This window comes from Diceros bicornis, chromosome X, assembly GCF_020826845.1.
Source record: "Diceros bicornis minor isolate mBicDic1 chromosome X, mDicBic1.mat.cur, whole genome shotgun sequence".
NCBI classification, from domain to species: domain Eukaryota; kingdom Metazoa; phylum Chordata; class Mammalia; order Perissodactyla; family Rhinocerotidae; genus Diceros; species Diceros bicornis.
This window is the reverse complement of record NC_080781.1, coordinates 61,163,161-61,182,195: the sequence shown is the minus strand read 5'-3', so window position 1 is coordinate 61,182,195 and position 19,035 is coordinate 61,163,161. Positions and strand designations below refer to the sequence as shown.

The 19,035-nt window shown below is 43.9% G+C and overlaps 1 protein-coding gene across 1 annotated transcript in view; it reads right to left on the bottom strand.

Annotated features, from left to right (window-relative positions):
- Window positions 1-636: 636 nt before the first annotated feature.
- Window positions 637-19,035, bottom strand: part of AR (androgen receptor) — a 159,280-nt gene continuing 140,881 nt past the window's right edge. Inside the window, exons 4-8 of the mRNA XM_058536054.1 lie at window positions 12,876-13,163; window positions 7,008-7,152; window positions 2,876-3,006; window positions 1,861-2,018; window positions 637-1,210 (exon numbers count right to left, since the gene is read on the bottom strand). Coding sequence (XP_058392037.1) covers window positions 1,055-1,210; window positions 1,861-2,018; window positions 2,876-3,006; window positions 7,008-7,152; window positions 12,876-13,163 — 878 coding nt within the window. The 3' untranslated portion in view covers window positions 637-1,054. The remainder of the gene's footprint in view (window positions 1,211-1,860; window positions 2,019-2,875; window positions 3,007-7,007; window positions 7,153-12,875; window positions 13,164-19,035) is intronic.

The window sequence follows — 19,035 nt, the reverse complement described above, 5'->3', positions numbered from 1 at the left end:
TGTCCTAAGCAGGATAACAGCCAAGCCACCACTTCCTTTTCCTCTAACTCCAGCCCCAAGCTCCTCCTTGGCCCACAAATGGGAAAGCAGGGCTGGATCTAGATGGGCCCTTTCAAAGGGTCAGATCTCTCCTCTCCTTTTCACTGATCTTACTCTTCACTGGAAGTGGCCAAGTTTTGGCTAAAGAGAACATTCGGTTCAAAGCTCTTAGGAAAGCTAAAGAACGTCAATTTGAGAGTGGAGGCAGAGGGTGAAAGAGAAAAGGGATTGGGGGGAGGCGTTCACATGCAGACAAGTTTTCAAACAAGAAGCACATTTTCAGTACAATGAACTGCACTGTAGTTGAGCAGTCTAGACTTCAGAGGCCAAGGCTGTGGGCAGGTACTGGTGATCCATCTGTCCTCTCCTCTTCATTCTCTTAAATTTGTCCCCTGCCCCAACTCAGCTCTGGGGTCACCTTGCTCTCTAATGGCAACAGCCAATGGCAGAAAATAAAGTCTCCTAGGGAGGAAGGGTTTGGGAAAAAAGCAGTGACTCCCCATGGGCTTGCAATTTTCACCTTATTCTAGTCACTGTTGGCCTCTTTGGGGATTTTGGTTTGTTTTTACACTTTTTAAGAGGAAAAATGCTAGCAAGGTTTTTGTTTTCCCAGATACTCTTAGCTCCCTAAACTTCCTGTGGCATTAGGTAAGTAAACATTTGTGTGGCTGGCACACAGCGCAGTTATAAACAAGCACAACTTGACACTGGGCCACATGAAGATCATCACAGATTTAAAGAAATACACCACCATTCAAAACACAGATAATAGTCATGGCAGGCAGCAGAGTCTGAAAGTGCCATGGGAGGGTAGGACAGGGAGGGGGAACAAAAGAAAGGAGGAAAAGAGAAAAAAGCCCGGCAAACAGAACTCAGGAACATCTTCATGACAGACTATACATCAACAGAGGAAATTCCCCAAGGCACTGCAGAGAAGTAGTACAGAGTTATAACAGGCAGAAGATATCTGAAAAGGGGAGTAGGGTGGGGTAAGGAAATAGGCGCTTCCAAAGCTTCACTGCGTGTGGAAATAGATGGGCTTGACTTTTCCAGAAAGGATCTTGGGCACTTGCACAGAGATGATCTCTGCCATCATTTCTGGAAAGTCCACGCTCACCATGTGGGACTTGATTAGCAGGTCAAAAGTGAACTGATGCAGCTCTCGTGCAATCTGTAAGGGGATAACAGGAGAAACAGAAAACGGGGTTGACAAGGAGTTGGCTTCTGTCGGGTTCTCCCCCCCCTTACCTTTGATTCCCTCCTTCTTCCCTGTCCTTGGTCCTCCCTGTGTGTGTGTGTGCGTGTGTGTGTGTGCGCGCGCGCGCACGCACGCACATGTGCATTAAATGGTCTCCAGGGAGTCACTGAGGTCCCCCAAGAGATCTTTTACACCATTACAAGCTCTCTGACTCAGGACTGGGTGTTCCTCTTTCCCAGCACACTCTCTCTCTCTCTCTCACACACACACACACACACACACACACACACACACACATTAACTCACACGCACATGACTCAAAGAAGAAGAGGAAAACATCTAGGTCTGTTTTGTCTGCCTAGAGAACTTATTTGTTCTAAGCCCCTTCCTTGAATCCCAACTGCTCTGTTCTCAACTCCTCCACTTCTTTCACAACAACCAGCTGGGACATTGTGACCTGTGTTCCTTTCTTTTCCATTGCATTTTCTTCCTGGGCCACACTGAAAGCCAGAAGGGAATGGAAGCACCTCCCAACAGGTGGTGCCAGACCCTAGAAAAGCATATTATCACTTGGCTCTATCAGGCTGCTCTCCCTGCCAAAGCATCCTCCATCGTTTGCTTACAGGCTGCACAGAGTCCAGGAGCTTGGTGAGCTGGTAGAAGCGCCTTGAGCAGGATGTGGGATTTTTTCTCTTGCATGCAATGATACGATCAAGTTCCTTGATGTAGTTCATTCGAAGTTCATCAAAGAATTTTTGATTTTTCAGCCCATCCACTGGAACTGACGTGGGATGAAGACAGAATAGGAAGGGAAGCATGCCCACGAAGGAGCATTAGACAAAGCACCAAGTTTTCTTACCACAAATTTGATCCCCACCCCCACAGGGAGGGAACCATCTACTTGGCTTCCTGTCCATTGAGGTCTGTATGCCCTGGGCCTTCAGTCTGCCCAGAAGGTCTTAGGGAAAAAGCTAGCTGGACCCAATCTGAAGGGCATCAAGTAAATAAAATTTACTGAGCCGTTCCTTTTTCTAGTCTTTCTCATCTAATGCATTTATTAGGACCTATGGTTTTACCTTGTCCATGGTCCAGCTCTGATTTAGACAATTAAAACACATGATTTTGAATATAAAATTTTGCCTTCTTTTTCCCTCACAGAGAAGACAGCACTCTGCTTAAAAGAGACATTAAAGAAAGGTTCCTTGGCTGCCAAATAAACCCCGTCTGAGTTGTTTACATAGACCTCCTTCTGTTGGCAGAGAAGGCCATTCCTTCCAGGAGGCAATATCTTCTGCCCTGCAAGAAATATAAGGTGGTCCTTGCCTGTTTCTATGATAGAAGCTATGGGAAAATTCAGAGACCTGGTATAATCAGCCAAAAAGGCCTTGTCTCAAAGAGAAACTGGGGGTAGGTGGGGATCTAACAGACATTGAATTCTAGCAGAGAAACTGGTCTCTAGACATGAAATACATCCTTGTTAGAAACAAGGATGCTAAGGGAGTATAGAGGAGGGAGGGTGAAAGAAGAAGGAAAATGTCTAGGAGTTGACTTCTTTCTGATAACCCTTTAATGATAAAAGCAGCTCTGCTCTGAGCCCCTATGCCCCCGGGGGCATTCCCTGCCCCTCCAGGCACTTACTAATGCTGAAGAGCAGCAGTGCCTTCATGCACAGAAATTCTTGGGGGGTGATTTGGAGCCATCCAAATTCTTGAGAGAGGTGCCTCATTCGGACACACTGGCTGTACATCCGGGACTTGTGCATGCGGTACCTGGGAAGAAGACACACAGAGGAAGGAGAGGAGTGAGGGAAGGCTTATAATAAGCCAAGAGAGAATGTCTCTGGTTGCCCTGCCCTCCCCAGGTTCTCCAAGAAGTGCCTGCTGTTTTGCTTGCTTGTGTTTCAGTGACAAGGAACAATGTTGTTTAATTTTTTTCCCAAAATCCTGACATTCTGATAACTACTCATCTTCCCTGGCCAGGATATGAGTTAGCACGTGGAATTTCCAGGTCCCCATGCCCCTCTTCTTTACTGAGACAGGGACAGGAAAACCTAACCAAATGAACACAATAGGCGAGGCATATGTTCTCCCTGACTACAGTTCTAACATCCCAACTAAAGCCAGAGCCAGAACCTGCCTCTCAGGCATCCCAACTTGGAGGATTTCTAGGAGACAGGCCTCAGAAATCAACTCTTAACATAAAGACATAGGGATTCCTAAGTGACCACAGTAGTTCATCCTCTCAATTCCCCTGCCTCTTGGCTTAAATGCCATTTCCCATACTAGAAATTTAATCATTTCTTTAAAAACTCCCAGGGAAAGAGATTCCCCATTGTCCTTTCAAAGTAAGTTCTAATGCTCATCAAATCAGCCAGGAAGTATTTCTGAATGTCCAATCTAAACGTCTCCTGCTGAAGGGCAGCCTATTCCCTCATACACTGGCCATTCCTTACCATAGTTTGGGAGTTGTAAACACGTGTGAGCTGCTTTTATTATAGTGACTTGTGAACAGATCACCACGTTATCACCTATAAATGATATAGGGAGGGGGCCAAGGCTTTGACAGCTTCTCGGGGGGAGCAACCTCTCTGTTCCATGAGTGACCATGGCAAGCCTCTGAGAAAGACAGCAAACTCCTGCTAGTAGGCCTTCCTAGTTTTCAGCACTTCAGAAACTGTGTGTGTGTGTGTGTGTGTGTGTGTGTGTGTATGAGAGAGAAAGAGAGAGAGAGAAATTGATTTTATATCTTGTGGAGAAAGAAAAGGAAATTTGACACCCACTTAAGTGGTGAGGAAAAAGTCCTCTCAGATAGGGCCTGAAGGCTGTGGTTTGACATTTTGGTCCCCAAATCACCAGCCTCCTCCACAAGGTGAGCAGGCCTGGTACTGGCTGGGTGAAAGCTCAGCACTCTATCTCAGAGAAATCTTGGCTGGCCTGGAGAAAGAGGGAAGGGGGCAGATAGTATAGAAGTATTCAATTCAGGCTGGAGCCCAGCTAGAAAGAAAAAGTGTTCAGATAGTATCACAAGTCAATTGAGGAGAACAGTATTGCTCCAAGCTCTTTCACCCTGGAGAATTTTTTAATAAGATCTGCTGACCCTGGGGCCTGGCCCTGCTCAGGTCTCCATTGTACTTCCAAGCCTCTATTGATGACAACATTGCAGTCTTTTTACCATTGAAATCATGGTCCTGCCGTGGAGGATTGCTGTTAACACTGCCACAGGACCCAGGGATAGAGAAGGTGGGGAAAGGAGGGGAGAAAAGAGAGAAAGACAGGAAGGAGTTCAGAGAGAAAGGGAACAAAAAGCGGGGGGAAAGGGCAAAAAGAATAGGGAGAGAGTTAAAGGAAGGAAAGAAAGAAGACAGTGGAAGGTAGAAAACAAAGGAGCAGGAATGGAGTTCAGAAAGAGAGCAGAGGTAGGTGGAAATAAAAGAGAGTGGATAAAAGGGGAGATAAAAACTGGAAAACACTGAGCACAGTGTCTGGCATATAGTAAGTGCTCAATAAATGGCATGTAGATGCCATTATGATACTATTCACCATTCTACGGATGAGCAGATCGAGGTTCAGGGAAGTTCAGTAATTTACCCAAGGTCACACAGCTAGGGTTCAAGCCCATTACCCTCACATTTGTTCGCCACAAAGAGGGGAGGAGGAAAGAAGAAAGCAGGGTTGATGACAGGGTTTGGTGTCACAGAGATCAGCAAATGGGTTGGTCCAGAGTCCCTGTCTCCCTTTTTGGGCCTCAGTCTCCTCATTAGTACCTTGAGGAGGCCAGTAGCAATTAGTGGCTTTAACTGGAGAGTTACTGCCTCCCTAGTGGGTGCTATAAATGTGTGGGGGCAGTTTGGGCTGTCACAGTAATTGGGATCCTATTTGATATTTAGGGGGCAAGTGCGAAGGATGTTAAACGTATTCCAATATATGGCAACACAATGAAAAATTATTCCTTCAAAAATGTCAACAGCATCCCCATTGAAAAACATTGGTTTAGATGTTTCTAGGGGCCCTAAGAGCTCTAACATAGTGGGTTCCTACAAAATGAAGGGGAGTGCTATTGTTTCAGGACGCTTGGGCTTGATGGGTCTAGGAGCCTGACCTGTAGGGAGTCCTCTGGTACCTTTTGATGACATACATGGAAGTGGCCAGAAAGCTGAGGTGGGGTGCCACATATTTATGCAGAGGCATAGAAGGACATGAGGATTGAGAAAACAACCAATTATCACCTTGCAGAGGTTCCAAGGTCTTAGAGCTCTGAATGGGGAGGGTGGTGCAGGTACCCAGGGAGTTAATTCAGTCACTGGAGGACAGCAGGAGAGTGGGGGTGAGAGACAAACAGGAAGTGGGCTTTTTAAGGCCTGCCCCAGAAGATGGCATCATAAGTAACTCTTGGGAGATCTGGAAATCACAAAGCACTTTGTGCCAAAAGCCCAATGGATATTCTTAGCTTCTGGCTACCAGGGCTGGCTGGGTTGGAAAAGGGCAGCTGGGGATGCTCATTTTGCCCCACATGGCACTGCTGTACTGGAAGGAACCACTGGCCTACAGATTTAATTTTATTTAAGGCTCTTCTGGGTTAGGGGGCTGGAAGGGAGGGAAGGTCAATTCCTGCCTTGATCAGAGGGATTCTCTGTGGTAAGACTAGCTCAAGGTCCTTGGGAATATTTTTCTGGCCAGTTCCATTCACAATGCCACCAAGGGACCTCAAACAGCAGACATAGAGAAGATCATCACTATTAGGGAAAGAGAGTATCAGAAAGGTACTTTTTAATTTCCTGCCCGTTATGACCCAGACATTTCACATCCATTAGCTCCCATTTTAGTCATAATAACAAATCATTTAAGAAAGTTGTATTTTATTAACAGATGAGGAAACTGAGGGTCAGGGAAGTTAACAGTCTTGCCCGAAGACAATGATGTAGGAAATAACAGAATAGAGATTTTAGCCGAGAAAAGTATAATTCAACAATCTGAGCCCTTGGCCAAATTCATGAAGGATAACTAGAACTGGTGGCAGGGCAAGCATTAATTAAACCTGTTTTTAAAAGAAGGGAAGTAGCTGGGCCATGGTTACATGGCCAGAGAGTGGTGGAGCTGCTCCTCCTCATCACTTAGCACCACGAGGCAGTACAAGAACTAGGAGTTACACAGACATACTTTGAATTCTGTTGCCAACATGCACTAGCTGTGTAACCTTGGGTGAGTCATTTTATTTTGTTGAGCCTAATTATCCCCATAAATTACAAAAAAAAGATTATCTATAAAAAGCGGAAATCAGGTTATCATGAGGTTTCAATGAAAGGATTTAAAAAGTATCTAGTATACTCCTGGCACAAAGGAGTTACTCAACAAATGGTGATTGGCAGCAACCCTCAGTGGTAGCAAAGGGACCAAAGGAAGTTTAGCCCTCACAACTAGAGTCTCTCTGCCCATTCCCTATGTTGATCAGAGTGAAGGGGAGGGACCTTGACACAGAGTGAGGGGAGGTTCTGAGATAAGCTACAAAGCAGGTCAGAAGCATGGCCACAATACCAGGATTGGGTCTTGGGTGGGAAAGGGATGGCTTCAGCACCAACCCTCCTTGCCTCCCACTAGTCGGCCTTTCATCCAGGCAAAGCCACCTCAGATTGGGCAGGCTGGCTGGGGTTTCCACTGCCTCACATACACATCAAATGGGCTAACCTCCTGTTACTCCCATTACCATCATCACCACCAACCGGGTCTGGCTAGGATGCTATGTTTATGTGAGTTCTGGGCCCATGAGCACTTACTCATTGAAAACCAGGTCAGGGGCGAAGTAGAGCATCCTGGAGTTGACATTGGTGAAGGACCGCCAGCCCATGGCAAACACCATAAGCCCCATCCAGGAGTACTGAATGACTGCCATCTGGTCGTCCACGTGCAAGTTGCGAAAGCCTGGAGATGGGGCAGAGGCAGTGGTCAGACTGGGCATTGATGGGCTGAGCGAAGTCTAGGCCTCTGGTGGGCTGAGAATCTCTGGCACTCTGGCAGCCCCTGAGGAGCCCCAGGAATGATCAATGCTAGGAGAGCAGGGGAAGAACCAACTATATGGTGGGGATAATATTCCTTGCCCTCCCTCAATACTTCATTGAGCTGCTCAAATGAGATGGTGACGGAGGCAAAAAGGGCATTGTCAGTTGGAAGAGAATAATAATCCAACACTTACTGACTGCTTACAATGAATGAACTCTTTTCTAAGTGTTTTACTTATATTGACTCATTTAATTCTCACAACAATCCACTAAAGTAGGTACTATTAGTATTCCCATTCGTGAATCAGTAAAAGTGAGTTAAAAGGGTTAAAGAACTTGTCCAAGATCATAAGGCTAGTAATTGGCAGATTAAGTTCCAAAGCCAAACAACAATGCTCTGACTCCAAAGCCCATGCTCTTGATCACTATGCCTTTCTGAAGATGCGGTGTAATAATCATTTCTCCCAGATGAACAGCACTCTTAACTTTACAAAGCTCTTTTCTAGTTATAATCTTATTTGACCCTTCTAACAACCCTGGGAGAGGGATATTATTACATATCAGCATATGGCAGAATGCCTCTCTCAGCCACTGCTTTCTCCATAACCCCTTCAGGCTCTCTCTCTTTTCTGACCCTTTTTCTGCCTCCCATTTCCTCTCCATTATTTTCTATTCAACAAGTACCCTGGCCCCATTAGTTTCCTACTCTACTGCCATTCCTGCCCTACTGCCATTATTATACACAAACTGGCCCTTTATGACCTGCCTCCTTCGACTAATTTCTTGCCATGTGCCTTCTCATAATTTAGGTTCAGGCTATTCTGAAGAACTTACATTTTGCTGAACATGCCATGCTTTCTCATGCCTCTATATGTCTGCTATCTCTGCACGGGCAGTTACCCTTGCCTAGAATGCATTATTCCCTCCCCAGGCTTCCCATCTGATAAACACCTACTCATATTTCAAATCTTCACTGAAAGCTACCTCCTCTGTGAAGCCTTTTCCAACTCATTCAAGCAGAAGACTTAATGATTCTTGTTTTACCTTCTTACTGTACCTTATGTAACTCCATGCAGTTATAGCACTCATTACACAGTACTGGAATTTATCTATGTACACATCTGTCTCCAAGACTTGGAGCTTCTTGAAGACAGGGACCATCCTTTCTTATTCATCTTTTCCTCCCTAGTACATAGACTAGGCATTTGAAAAATATTAATTAAATGGACTAAGGACTCGATTTTTTTTCATTTTATAAAATGGGAATTAGATGATCTCCAAATTACCCCCCTTAAACTCAGAGTACAGAGGCTCCCAGATGCTACCTCCACAATACCACATAGATAGAACAGATGTGGCTATGTTTTCCTGGAGGTTTCCAAACAGTTAGATGCTTAAAGTATCACCTCAGAGCTCATCCCCTACCAGCACCCCATTTCTCTTCTCCCCAAGAGATAGAGAATTGTCTGAAATTTCATCTTGCTATATACTTCATTAAGAATTCTTCCATGGATTTACATAATCCTCCTAACTTTCCTGTTGATGACCCCATTTAACCCTCACAATAACCCTAATGGGAGGCAATGTGACAATTATTTCGTCAACAAAGAATCTGAGGGCCAGAGAAGTTAACCGACTTCCCTAAGGTCATATACTCTATATGTGGTTGAACTGGGACTAGAACCCAGGTGTTCTAATTCTCTTCTTCAGTGCTTTTTCCACTCTACTGCTGAAGGACATAGCTCAAGAACTACCATGGTCATGAGCTTTTCTTAGCCATAGGCTCAGGTCTGAAGTCTATAATATCTAGACACACTGTTCTGCTTGGTTGGTCCTTGCCCACCCACATACATACCCCATTTCCTTTTCGTTTAGGTCTCAAGCCTACTAGACATCAGGGATTCTAGAGTCCCTCAGATCACCACCCTTGGATACAATCTTAGCTCCCAGGCCTGTGCCTCCCATCTTCACTGTGGTGATATGTTGACAGACTAGCCAGAGCCTCAGACCTCAGAGTATTTCTTGCCTGAAGCCCTTCTGTAGCACAGAATGCCTGGGACTAACTCTTTCCAGTAAGAGACAAAAAGCAGGGGCAAGACATGGAAGATCCAAGGATCTCTTGGGGAGAGGGCCCAGGAGTTTGAACCCTGAACCTCTGGGGTGGGAGGCAATAGGAAGCAAGAAAAGCCTTGACTAGTGGGTGTGTGAATGTGATAGTGCATAGCGGGGGATGAAGATTAAACTGTACAAGTACCAAGGAAGCTGTCAATACTGATGCTTTTTTCTCTCCTTGAGATTTCAGAGAACTAACAAAGAGGAGAAAAAATGGAAAGCTTAGTTCAGCTGTAATACTAATTAACAGTCCTTAGTGAGAGCTGCTTAGCACTCAAGCCTAATTACTGTGTACACATCAGCAACGTAGCAGGCTATTTTCCTATAGGTCTAATCTGATTACAGTACCTAACTCTGTTCTCTAATGCCCAGCTTTTGAAGCAGCCTGCTCAGCTAGCATGGCTATCAAGGAGTGACTTGAGGAAACTGTAGCTCCAGCCTACAGGTTTCCTTCAACACGCATTCACTTAACACCTATTTGGCACTGTATTAAGCTGTTCTGGAGAAACAAAGAAGAGTCGTTCTCAGGTTTTGAAATACACCAAACAGATTAGTGAGCAGAGGCAGTTTCTTTGGGACTCTGTGTTCTCACTAGAATCCAATCAACATCATTTCTTAGCAATATGCAGTGGAAACATATCGTGTGTAGTCTGGGAGAACATGCCCAAAGAAAGGCCAATTAGAAAATCTTTGCTGCTCTAGTGCACCCAACAGCCAAGGTCTTCAAAGAAGATGATTCATCCTTGGGACCCATGCATGAGCTTCTAGGGAAGCCTGATGGCAGCTTAAATTGATTTTAGTGAAAGCAGTGGCTTAGCACTCAAGCTTCATAATAATCACCCATCATTTACAGAGTATCTACTACGTTTCAGCTGCTGCACTAGGTGCTCTTTATACATGATCTCTATGTTGATAATTTGCAATATAGAGATTGTTCTACAATCTCTACAAATGAGGCAATAGAAGCACATGTCGACATGTGATTTGCTCAAGGTCACATAACTAGTATATAGCTAAGATTTCAAACCAGGTACATGTGATTATAAATATACTGTGTATACACAATCTACTCACCCACCCTGAATTAATAGTTATCATCTATTAATGTACCAGATACTATACTAGGAAATTTACATATATCATCACCATCACAGGTGAACAAAATAAAATTTAATTTTGTTTTAAATTTTGTTTTAAACACTTAATTTGTTTTAAGGTTAAACAAAATTTATCTGAGTAGGTGCGTAGTACAGTGCCTCACACAGGACCAGAACTCAATCTGTTGAATGAGCAAACAACCTGAACTAGTAGGTTATTATTGATAATATGAAGAACAGTTCTTATGAACGTTGTAACTGGCTTCCTTTTGAAGCTATTCTTTTAAATGACTCAGGGTCAGAGACCATTTCCTTGGACAAGCTAGATGGTGAACTGATGTTGACTTGCAGACTTGTTAATGTAAGGAGAGGGCTTCCCATCCTGGGGGTCGGGCTGAGGAAAGCTAGTGACTCGCAGTCATACAAATTCAGCCAAAATGATTTGCACTAGGTTATTGTTAGACCACCAAATTAGAAATCTGGGGATGTGAGTTGAAGTTCTGGCTCCATTTGTTAAGTGACCAAATGGAACAAGTTAGTTAACCTCTCTAAGCCTTGTCATTTGAAATGGAAGTAAGAGTCCTTATACTTTACAAGACTGCTGTGAGGATTAAGTGGAATCATCTATATGAAAAGGTTCTGTATCCTATAAAATGGGTCAATTTAGGTGTTTGGCAACTGCTTGGAAAGATTAAACTGAATGTCTGTTACACACGTGACATCAAGACATCCAGCTAAATAAGTGATAAGAATTAAAGTAACTTTTTATTTTTTGTATGTTTTCCTCCCCGTGTGAACCCTCTGTTTTGGCACAGTGCATATGCAGCCAGAATCCTTGGGCCTTCTTCCCAGCGATCTTATTGGGTAGTCAACCTCAGCTTTCCAAGCTGGGAAGGTGTTAGGGAAGGTCTGATGGCTGAGAATGGGCCTTGTAAGTTGGAAAGACAAAATATGGGCTAGACAGCCAACATACAATGTCTTCAAAGGCAGCAAGTCCACACTATGACCCAAGTGGCCTTGAATGAGACTTTGGCCTCTCACTGTAAAGCCCAGTGCTACAGAACTACAAGGGCACGATACAGACTATGGGTGGAGTGGGATGAGGAGGAGACTGAAATCAGGAGAGGACCTGGGCTCAAGTTCTGGCCCTGATACTTTCTGATTGTGCTACTGTAGGCCAGGCACATCACTTCTCAGAGCTTCAGTGTCTTTATCTATGAAATAGGGAAAAGAATCCCTACTTTATAGAATTCTTATGAGGATCAAGTCAGGTAACACATATGAAACTGCTCTGTTCAATATATATTTTGATCTGAATGGCAGTTCTCATTAGAAGGCAGGTTAATCTTTGACTCCATAAGAAGAGGTTTGGTTGATGTTTCAAAAGAATCTTTGAATCACAGAATTTTAGGACTAGGAGAGTCTTTAAAGAGCTTATGCTTCAATTGTTTCCAAACTGTGTTCCCTGGAGTCCTAAGATTCTGCAAGAGTGACCTGAGGATTCTCTGTGGGTAGTGATGGAGAGGCACTGGCTTTAAATCAACCAGCTCCACTGGTATCTGTGTATGATGTTTTTGTGAAACAAAGAGTTTGACTGCTAAAGGAAAGTTTGTGAATCCTTGGGTAGAGGATCTCTGAGGCTTCTTTAAGCTCTAACATTTTAATGATCAGACCTGTTCGAACAACAGATGGCCTATGGAGGAAGTGAGTTCCCCATCACTGGAGGTATGCAAGCATAAGTTAGAAAAACACTTTGTATTTCTTTCACTATCGCCTAATATTTCCTCCCACTATGATTCCTAAAGTAGATTAAAGAGCACTAAGAGTTCCTTGAAGCAGAATTTGAAAACTATCAATTTAGTCCAAACCACTCTTCACACATTACACAGCTGTAGACACTGAGACCCTGAAAGGGAAGGGATCACACAATGAGTTATCAGCAGAGCTAAGACTAGAACCTAAGTGTTCTGACTCCCAACCCCTTGTTCTTTCTACGACACCATATTATGCGAGTTCTCATGGTATGGCTCCTAAAGGGAATATTGAAGACAGAATATCAGTCAGGCTCAAGATTATCTTTGGGGTACGCATGTGTGTACACATGTAGAGGAGCATCTTAAGGCATATAAGGGTATGTCTATGTGATCTGTGATTATGGGGAAATTTGCTCACTATGTCTGTGGATTGAACATGGAAACATGATTGCTGTGTGCCAATATGAGGCACATGGGACAGTCTATAATGCTACTCTTCTCCTTGGTTTCTGAGTTTCCCTATTTTTAAAGTGGGGATTATACCAATCTCTCCCCCCATAGGGTTATGTTGAGGATTGCATGAGTTAACGAGCAGGAAAGGACTGGACAGGGTACCTGACCCATAGGGGCATTCACTAAATATGATCTCCCCTATCCCATGCCCCCACTTTCCTTTTCCTTACCAGGCAAGGCCTTGGCCCACTTGACCACATGTACAAGCTGTCTTTCGCCCAATTCATTGAGACTAGAGAGCAAGGCTGCAAAGGAGTCGGGCTGGTTGTTGTCATGTCCAGCACACACCACACCAGGCTCGATGGCTTCCAGGACGTTTAGAAAGATGGGCTGACACTCATAGCCTTCAATGTGTGACACCGTCAGCTTCTGGGTTGGCTCCTCAGTGGGGCTGGTGGCTCTGGAAGCCTCCCCTTCCTCCTGTAGTTTCAGATTACCAAGTTTCTTCAGCTTCCGGGCTATTGAAAAGGAAAGGAAACTTTGATTTCTTATCAGTGGTCAAAAACACACAGCACACCTACCCTGTTAGAAAATCTGCCTGAACTAAAAAAATAAGGATGTTCCTTCTCCCTGTTCACAGATTCTAAACCCCTTAAGGAGACGTGCTCAGTTTAAACACTGGTTGAAAGAATAATTCATCATTCCAAATCCCTACTAAACTCAAACTTTCATATCATGCTTTCTCTCCAATCCCCTTGCCAAACAGACATAGTATATCCTTGGATTGGGCTCTGCATTGCGTAAATGCAGCCTTCAGTATTCATACCTCAGACCCTCAATTAAATCATTTACTAATATATTCATGACTCATTTGTTCATTCAACAGACATCCATTGCTAGGCCTTCGTTTCTGGGTGACAAAAAGGAAACAGGCACTAACCTAGTTTGGTACAGGAGAAATAAATGCCCACAAGCAATTCTAGAAAATCTCAAACCAGCAAATGTTTTTTTTTTGTTTTGTTTGTTTTGTTTTTTATTTTTTTTAATTTTTTATTTATTGCAGTAACATTGGTTTATAACATTGTATAAATTTCAGGTGTACATCATTATACTTCTATTTCTGCATAGATTACATCATGTTCACCACCCAAATACTAATTATAACCCATCACCACTCACATGTGCCAAATTATTCCTTTCGCCCTCCCCCCTCCCCCTTCCCCTCTGGTAACCACCAATCCAATCCAAACCAGTAAATGTTATAACAAAAGTATTAACAAAAGAGGAAGACAATAATCTCTCTGCATGGTGGCATGTGACCTGGACATTGAAGAATGGTGAGAATTTCACCAGGCGGAGAAGAGTAGAAAGAGCATAAACAAAAGCACTGAGGAGTGTTTGAGGAAAACAGAGACTGATGTGGCTGGAGTGTGTATCACATGTGTGGGGAGAGTGGCTATTTATGAGGTTGAAAACAAAGATCGGGCATGATTTTAAAGAGGCATGTATATCTTAATAAGAAATTTTGGCTTTATCTTATGGGTGATAGGAAAATACAGAATGTTTTAAATCAAGGGAGTGATGTACTTGTGTCTACATCTAGCATGTGTAGCAGAGTGCTAGGGAAAGAGACTAGAAAGGCAGACCTTGGAAGAAGGACTAGACTTGTTCTTTGGGTCCCTAGGGGTACCAGAAAGCATAATGACTTGGATTTTAGTCCTCTCTTTCTCTCTCTCCACACACACACACACACACACACACACACACACACACACATTTTGATACTTAAAGCTCTCTGAAGATTGAAAGGATGCCAGGCACTCAGGTACTCATGTCACTGGAGATGATCAAGCGGAGACTAGACGCACAATGCTTAAGAATTCAAGCAACAGATGAGAATAAGTTAAAAAAAAAGAATGGCCTCGACTGTCCCTTCCTATCCTCAGACTACAAATTCTATCATCCCACTTTGGGCTCAACGAATGGGAATTTTCTAGTGTTGCAGCATTTCCCATTGAACACTATAACAGCATCAGATATTGTCAGACATTACACCCATAGTTGAACATGCACTGTAACACACATATTGATTTTCTTCTTTAGCAAAGGGCAGAAGAGGAAGTTGAAGGGCTAAAATTCTCAATAGTATCAAATAACTAACAGAATGTCCCTGCTTCTATAATCAGTCTGTAAAATGGGAACTATGCTAGGAGGCAGTCATTAGAAAGGATGATAGAAATAACATTATTTAAAACAACAACAATAATATAAAACTCAAACCTTAAGAACCATCCTCCCCCATGCTCGCACACACACAATTTAGAGGTCCTTGGGCATCCTGATGTTTACTTTGTGCTATTTTCCCTAGCATTTATATTGGCAGAAATATAAATAATTGAAAAGGTCATAACTCTGAGGCCTAGCATAGGCAGTTGCACTGAGGCAGACCATAAACTGCTTGATCTCTAATCCCTTTAAAGTAATAATAATAAATAAAAAAGGTATAAAACAAAGAGAGAAGTGGATTGCTCAACTTAAATGGATAAATACGACAAAACTTGCTGCTGATCTGTTTTTGGCTCCTGCACAAAAAGATATTTATCTGGAACTGACTCTCAACTCTAATTAAAAAAATAAGTCCTACAATGCAAACTCCAATCATAGTGCAACTCAGTAAATAAATGCAAGAATAGATCACACATATGGATTAACAACTAGGGTAGAGGAGGAGAAAATGGTGGGGTTGGTGGTGCAAAAGGAGTATAGAGAAGAACTCAGGGTAAATAACAGGAGAGCTTGGTAAATCAACCCAGAGTGCAAGATGACCTTGTCCAACAATCATTTCTGCAGGGCTTGGGCACAGTCAGTAATAAGGAGATATGCATATCCACTGTCAACTCCCACTTCCCACCTCCCACCAAGAGCACAGTCTGGAAGGTATGGGCTGGGCTAGGCTCATCTTCTCCCAGAGCTAGAGGCCTGGCCCCCACAATATCTCATCATCTGGTGAACCCACTGCTGACACAGGTTCTTGTAGGCAGCTCTACAGACTGGCCTATCGGATCTGCTCTCCTGGTACAGTTTCTAGAGGTAGACTCCCTCTTCCTCCTCACTGGCACTTTCTGGCCTTGAGCCCAGGAGTTGCCAGACCATGTAGCACCCCCTCCAGCCTGGGAGAGGACAGAGATGTAATTAGTCCTATGCCTGAGGTAACTAAGAGAAATATAAGTAACTATTTTTTCAGGGCCTTCTATGTGCTTCACTTCATGAACACATTACATCATTTAATTCCACAAGGCCCTAGGAGGTTAGGAATATTTCCTATCCCTGTTTTTCAAGTGAGTAAACTGAGGTAACACAGCTATCAAGAAAGATAACCCAATAACCTGAACCTGGTTTGCTGACTACAAAGCCCATGTTCTTTCTACTATACCATGCTGCCTCCTCAAGGAGTCTGAAGCCGTGAACCCTACTTCTAGCCTAATAGCAGAGTTGAGGAGTAGGGCTGGTGTTCCTTCCATTCTCACCCTTGACTCCAAACTTCAGTAACTAGCATAAAAACCAGAAGGGAAGGGCCGGCCCCGTGGCTTAGCGGTTAAGTGCGTGTGCTCTGCTACTAGCAGCCCGGGTTCGGATCCTGGGCGCGCACCGACGCACCACTTCTCCGGCCATGCTGAGGCGGCGTCCCACATACAGCAACTGGAAGGATGTGCAACTATGATATACAACTATCTGCTGGGGCTTTGGGGAAAAAAAGGAGTAGGATTGGCAATAGATGTTAGCTCAGAGCCGGTCTTCCTCAGCAAAAAGAGGAGGATTAGCACGGATGTTAGCTCAGGGCTGATCTTCCTCACACACACACAAAAAAACCAAACAGAAGGGAAGAGGCAGGAAGCTATGAGAATACTCTAGTTCCGTGCCCAGAGTAGAAACAGGTTTGGGGCACTATAGTGACCTAAAGATTCACAGCATGACAAAATAGGAAGGGTCTTTAGAGATCATCTCATTCAGGGGGTCACAGATTCAAGATACCTCAGAGTCTACACAGGTAATACAGTAGTGGTGTGTGTGTGTGCGCGCATGTGTGTACAGGAGAATGGTGGGAACTCTAGTGAACTGGAGTGAATGCCCTATTGCCTTCCTGCCCCTACCAAGCACACGCACGCACACATACACACACACCGAGAAAGCATTCCCACAATATTTAAAAGTTTTCCTGAAACTCATCTGTATTCCAAAGTTGAATTCAGTCCTTAGCCACTAGTTTGGGACTTCTAACATTAATCCTATCTTTCAAGTCAAAGAATGGGAGGCTGAGGCCAGAGAGAGGGAGGTCACCTAGCCGCAGAGCTGAGACTAGAACCAGGGCTCTTATTCCTAATCCAGTGTTCCCTGTGCCACATCGGCTCTCTTTTTGACTAACTCATTTCTACTGTATCTCAGTACCTGCCTCTCTGAGCTCCTTCTAGATTTGCACTGTCCAACACAGTAGCCATTAACCACATGTGGCTACTTAAATTTAATTAAAATTAAATAAAATTAAAAATATAATTCCTTAATCTCACTAGCCACATTTCAAGTGTTCAAAAGCCACATGTGGCTAGTGGCTGCTACACTGGACAGCACATATATAGAACATTCCCATTATCTCAGAAAGTTCTGTGGAATAGTGCTGTGACTCTACACGGTTCTCTGGAGCAGCTGTCCCATTTGTCATGCCCTACTCATGCTATTGATAAAGAAGAAAAGAATCCAAATGAATTTTATACAGATAAATCCATGGGCTTTTCTAAAAGTTGGAGAGACACACAAAGCAATTGGTGTTGGTGTAATCAGTGAGGTACGCTTTGTCACCTCAACTCTCCCACCCATGACTCAGAAGTCAATGGGGTGATGACTCGTGGACCTAAGCAAACTCCTTGCAATCGAGATCAATATGTGCAGAGACTGTGGGGAGAATCCACCAACATGAAATAATTCCCCTTCTCTGTGTAGTGCTAATGAGAACTTGGCCGGTATTTTCACGTCCTCTTCTTCTATACCTATATGGCATCTGCTTGAGGAAGAGAAGCTGCATTTCCATTTGCCTCTAGGACCTGGGTAACGTGCTGCCCCTGTGGCCACAGTGGCCCAAGCTGCACCAGGTGTTCTGGCCTCTCTGCCTGAAGAGGGTGACTGTACTGAATGTAATTGAAATCAGATTCCATTCATTCTGTTGGGGGATCCTCTGTTCTCTCTCTGCAGCAGAGGCCAGCATGTTGCTAGACGACTTGGAATGCTGGATAATGAGGCTTGCTAGTCTCAGCTGTTACTCAATGCCCAAGGCCTTATTTTCTTCCATGAAGGCCACCCCCACACCCCTTCTGCCTCCTGCACCTGAGCCCCCGTGTCAGACTTAACTCTTTCATATAAGGTATAGGCCTGTCAGCCCCTGTGTTATGGCAGAGACTCACTGGTTTACTTAAATTGAGTGGTGAAGCCAGGAGAAAGGGGACAGTAAAGGTAGATAGTTCTAATGTTGTGTGAGTTGCTTTTCATCTCTTCCCTGTCTTTCAGTCTTAGGTAAGAGCAGTGACAAGAAAAGGCCATTGGCAAGGTACTTCCTTGCCCCTACCGGCTCTTCAGGGGATTGACATGATGCCTGGATCCTACTTCCTGGATCTTATGGGGAACTTAATTTTCAGTCTGGTGGCATTAGACTCCTGTGAGGGCTGTCTCTACAGCACCAGAGAAAGATTTTTCATATTAGGTTCCATGCTGTCTCCCTAAGGAGAGGTAGATGTGATTAATCTGTAGCTTCGATAGCCATTGTGACCTTTAGGCACTATTCCTGCCTCATTCCTTGCCATCTCAAGATAGAGGCTTTCTCATTCATGGGCAGGGGAGAGGCAAAGTGAGGTGAAGTTTCCAAAGTCTTAGAAAGTTTGAATCCCTCTCCCTAAGGTCAAATATGTTTCTTTTCTTCATATCTCACCATGGAATTTGGAGCATAGAAGAATCACTTTCTGTGGCAGGTAGACTTCTAAGATGGCCCCCAAGATTCCCAACCCCTGGTGTACACATACCTTCTTCCAGTTATTTAGGCAAACACTAATCTGGGTGCTATTATAAAAGGACTGGACAGATTTAAGGTCAAAATTCAGTTGAATTTTAAGAGTGATTATCCTTTATGGGCTTGACTTAATCAGATGAGCCTTTAAAAGGGACTAGGCTCTTTCTGGAAAGACATTCATGGAATCAGGAGGATTCAACATAAGGAAGATTCTCTGTTGGTAGCTTTAAAGGTGGAGCAATCCATGTGACAAGAAATGAGGGCAGCTTTTAAGAGCTGAGTGGGCTTTGGCAGACAGCCAGAAAGGAAACAGAAACCTTAATCCTACAACTGCAAGG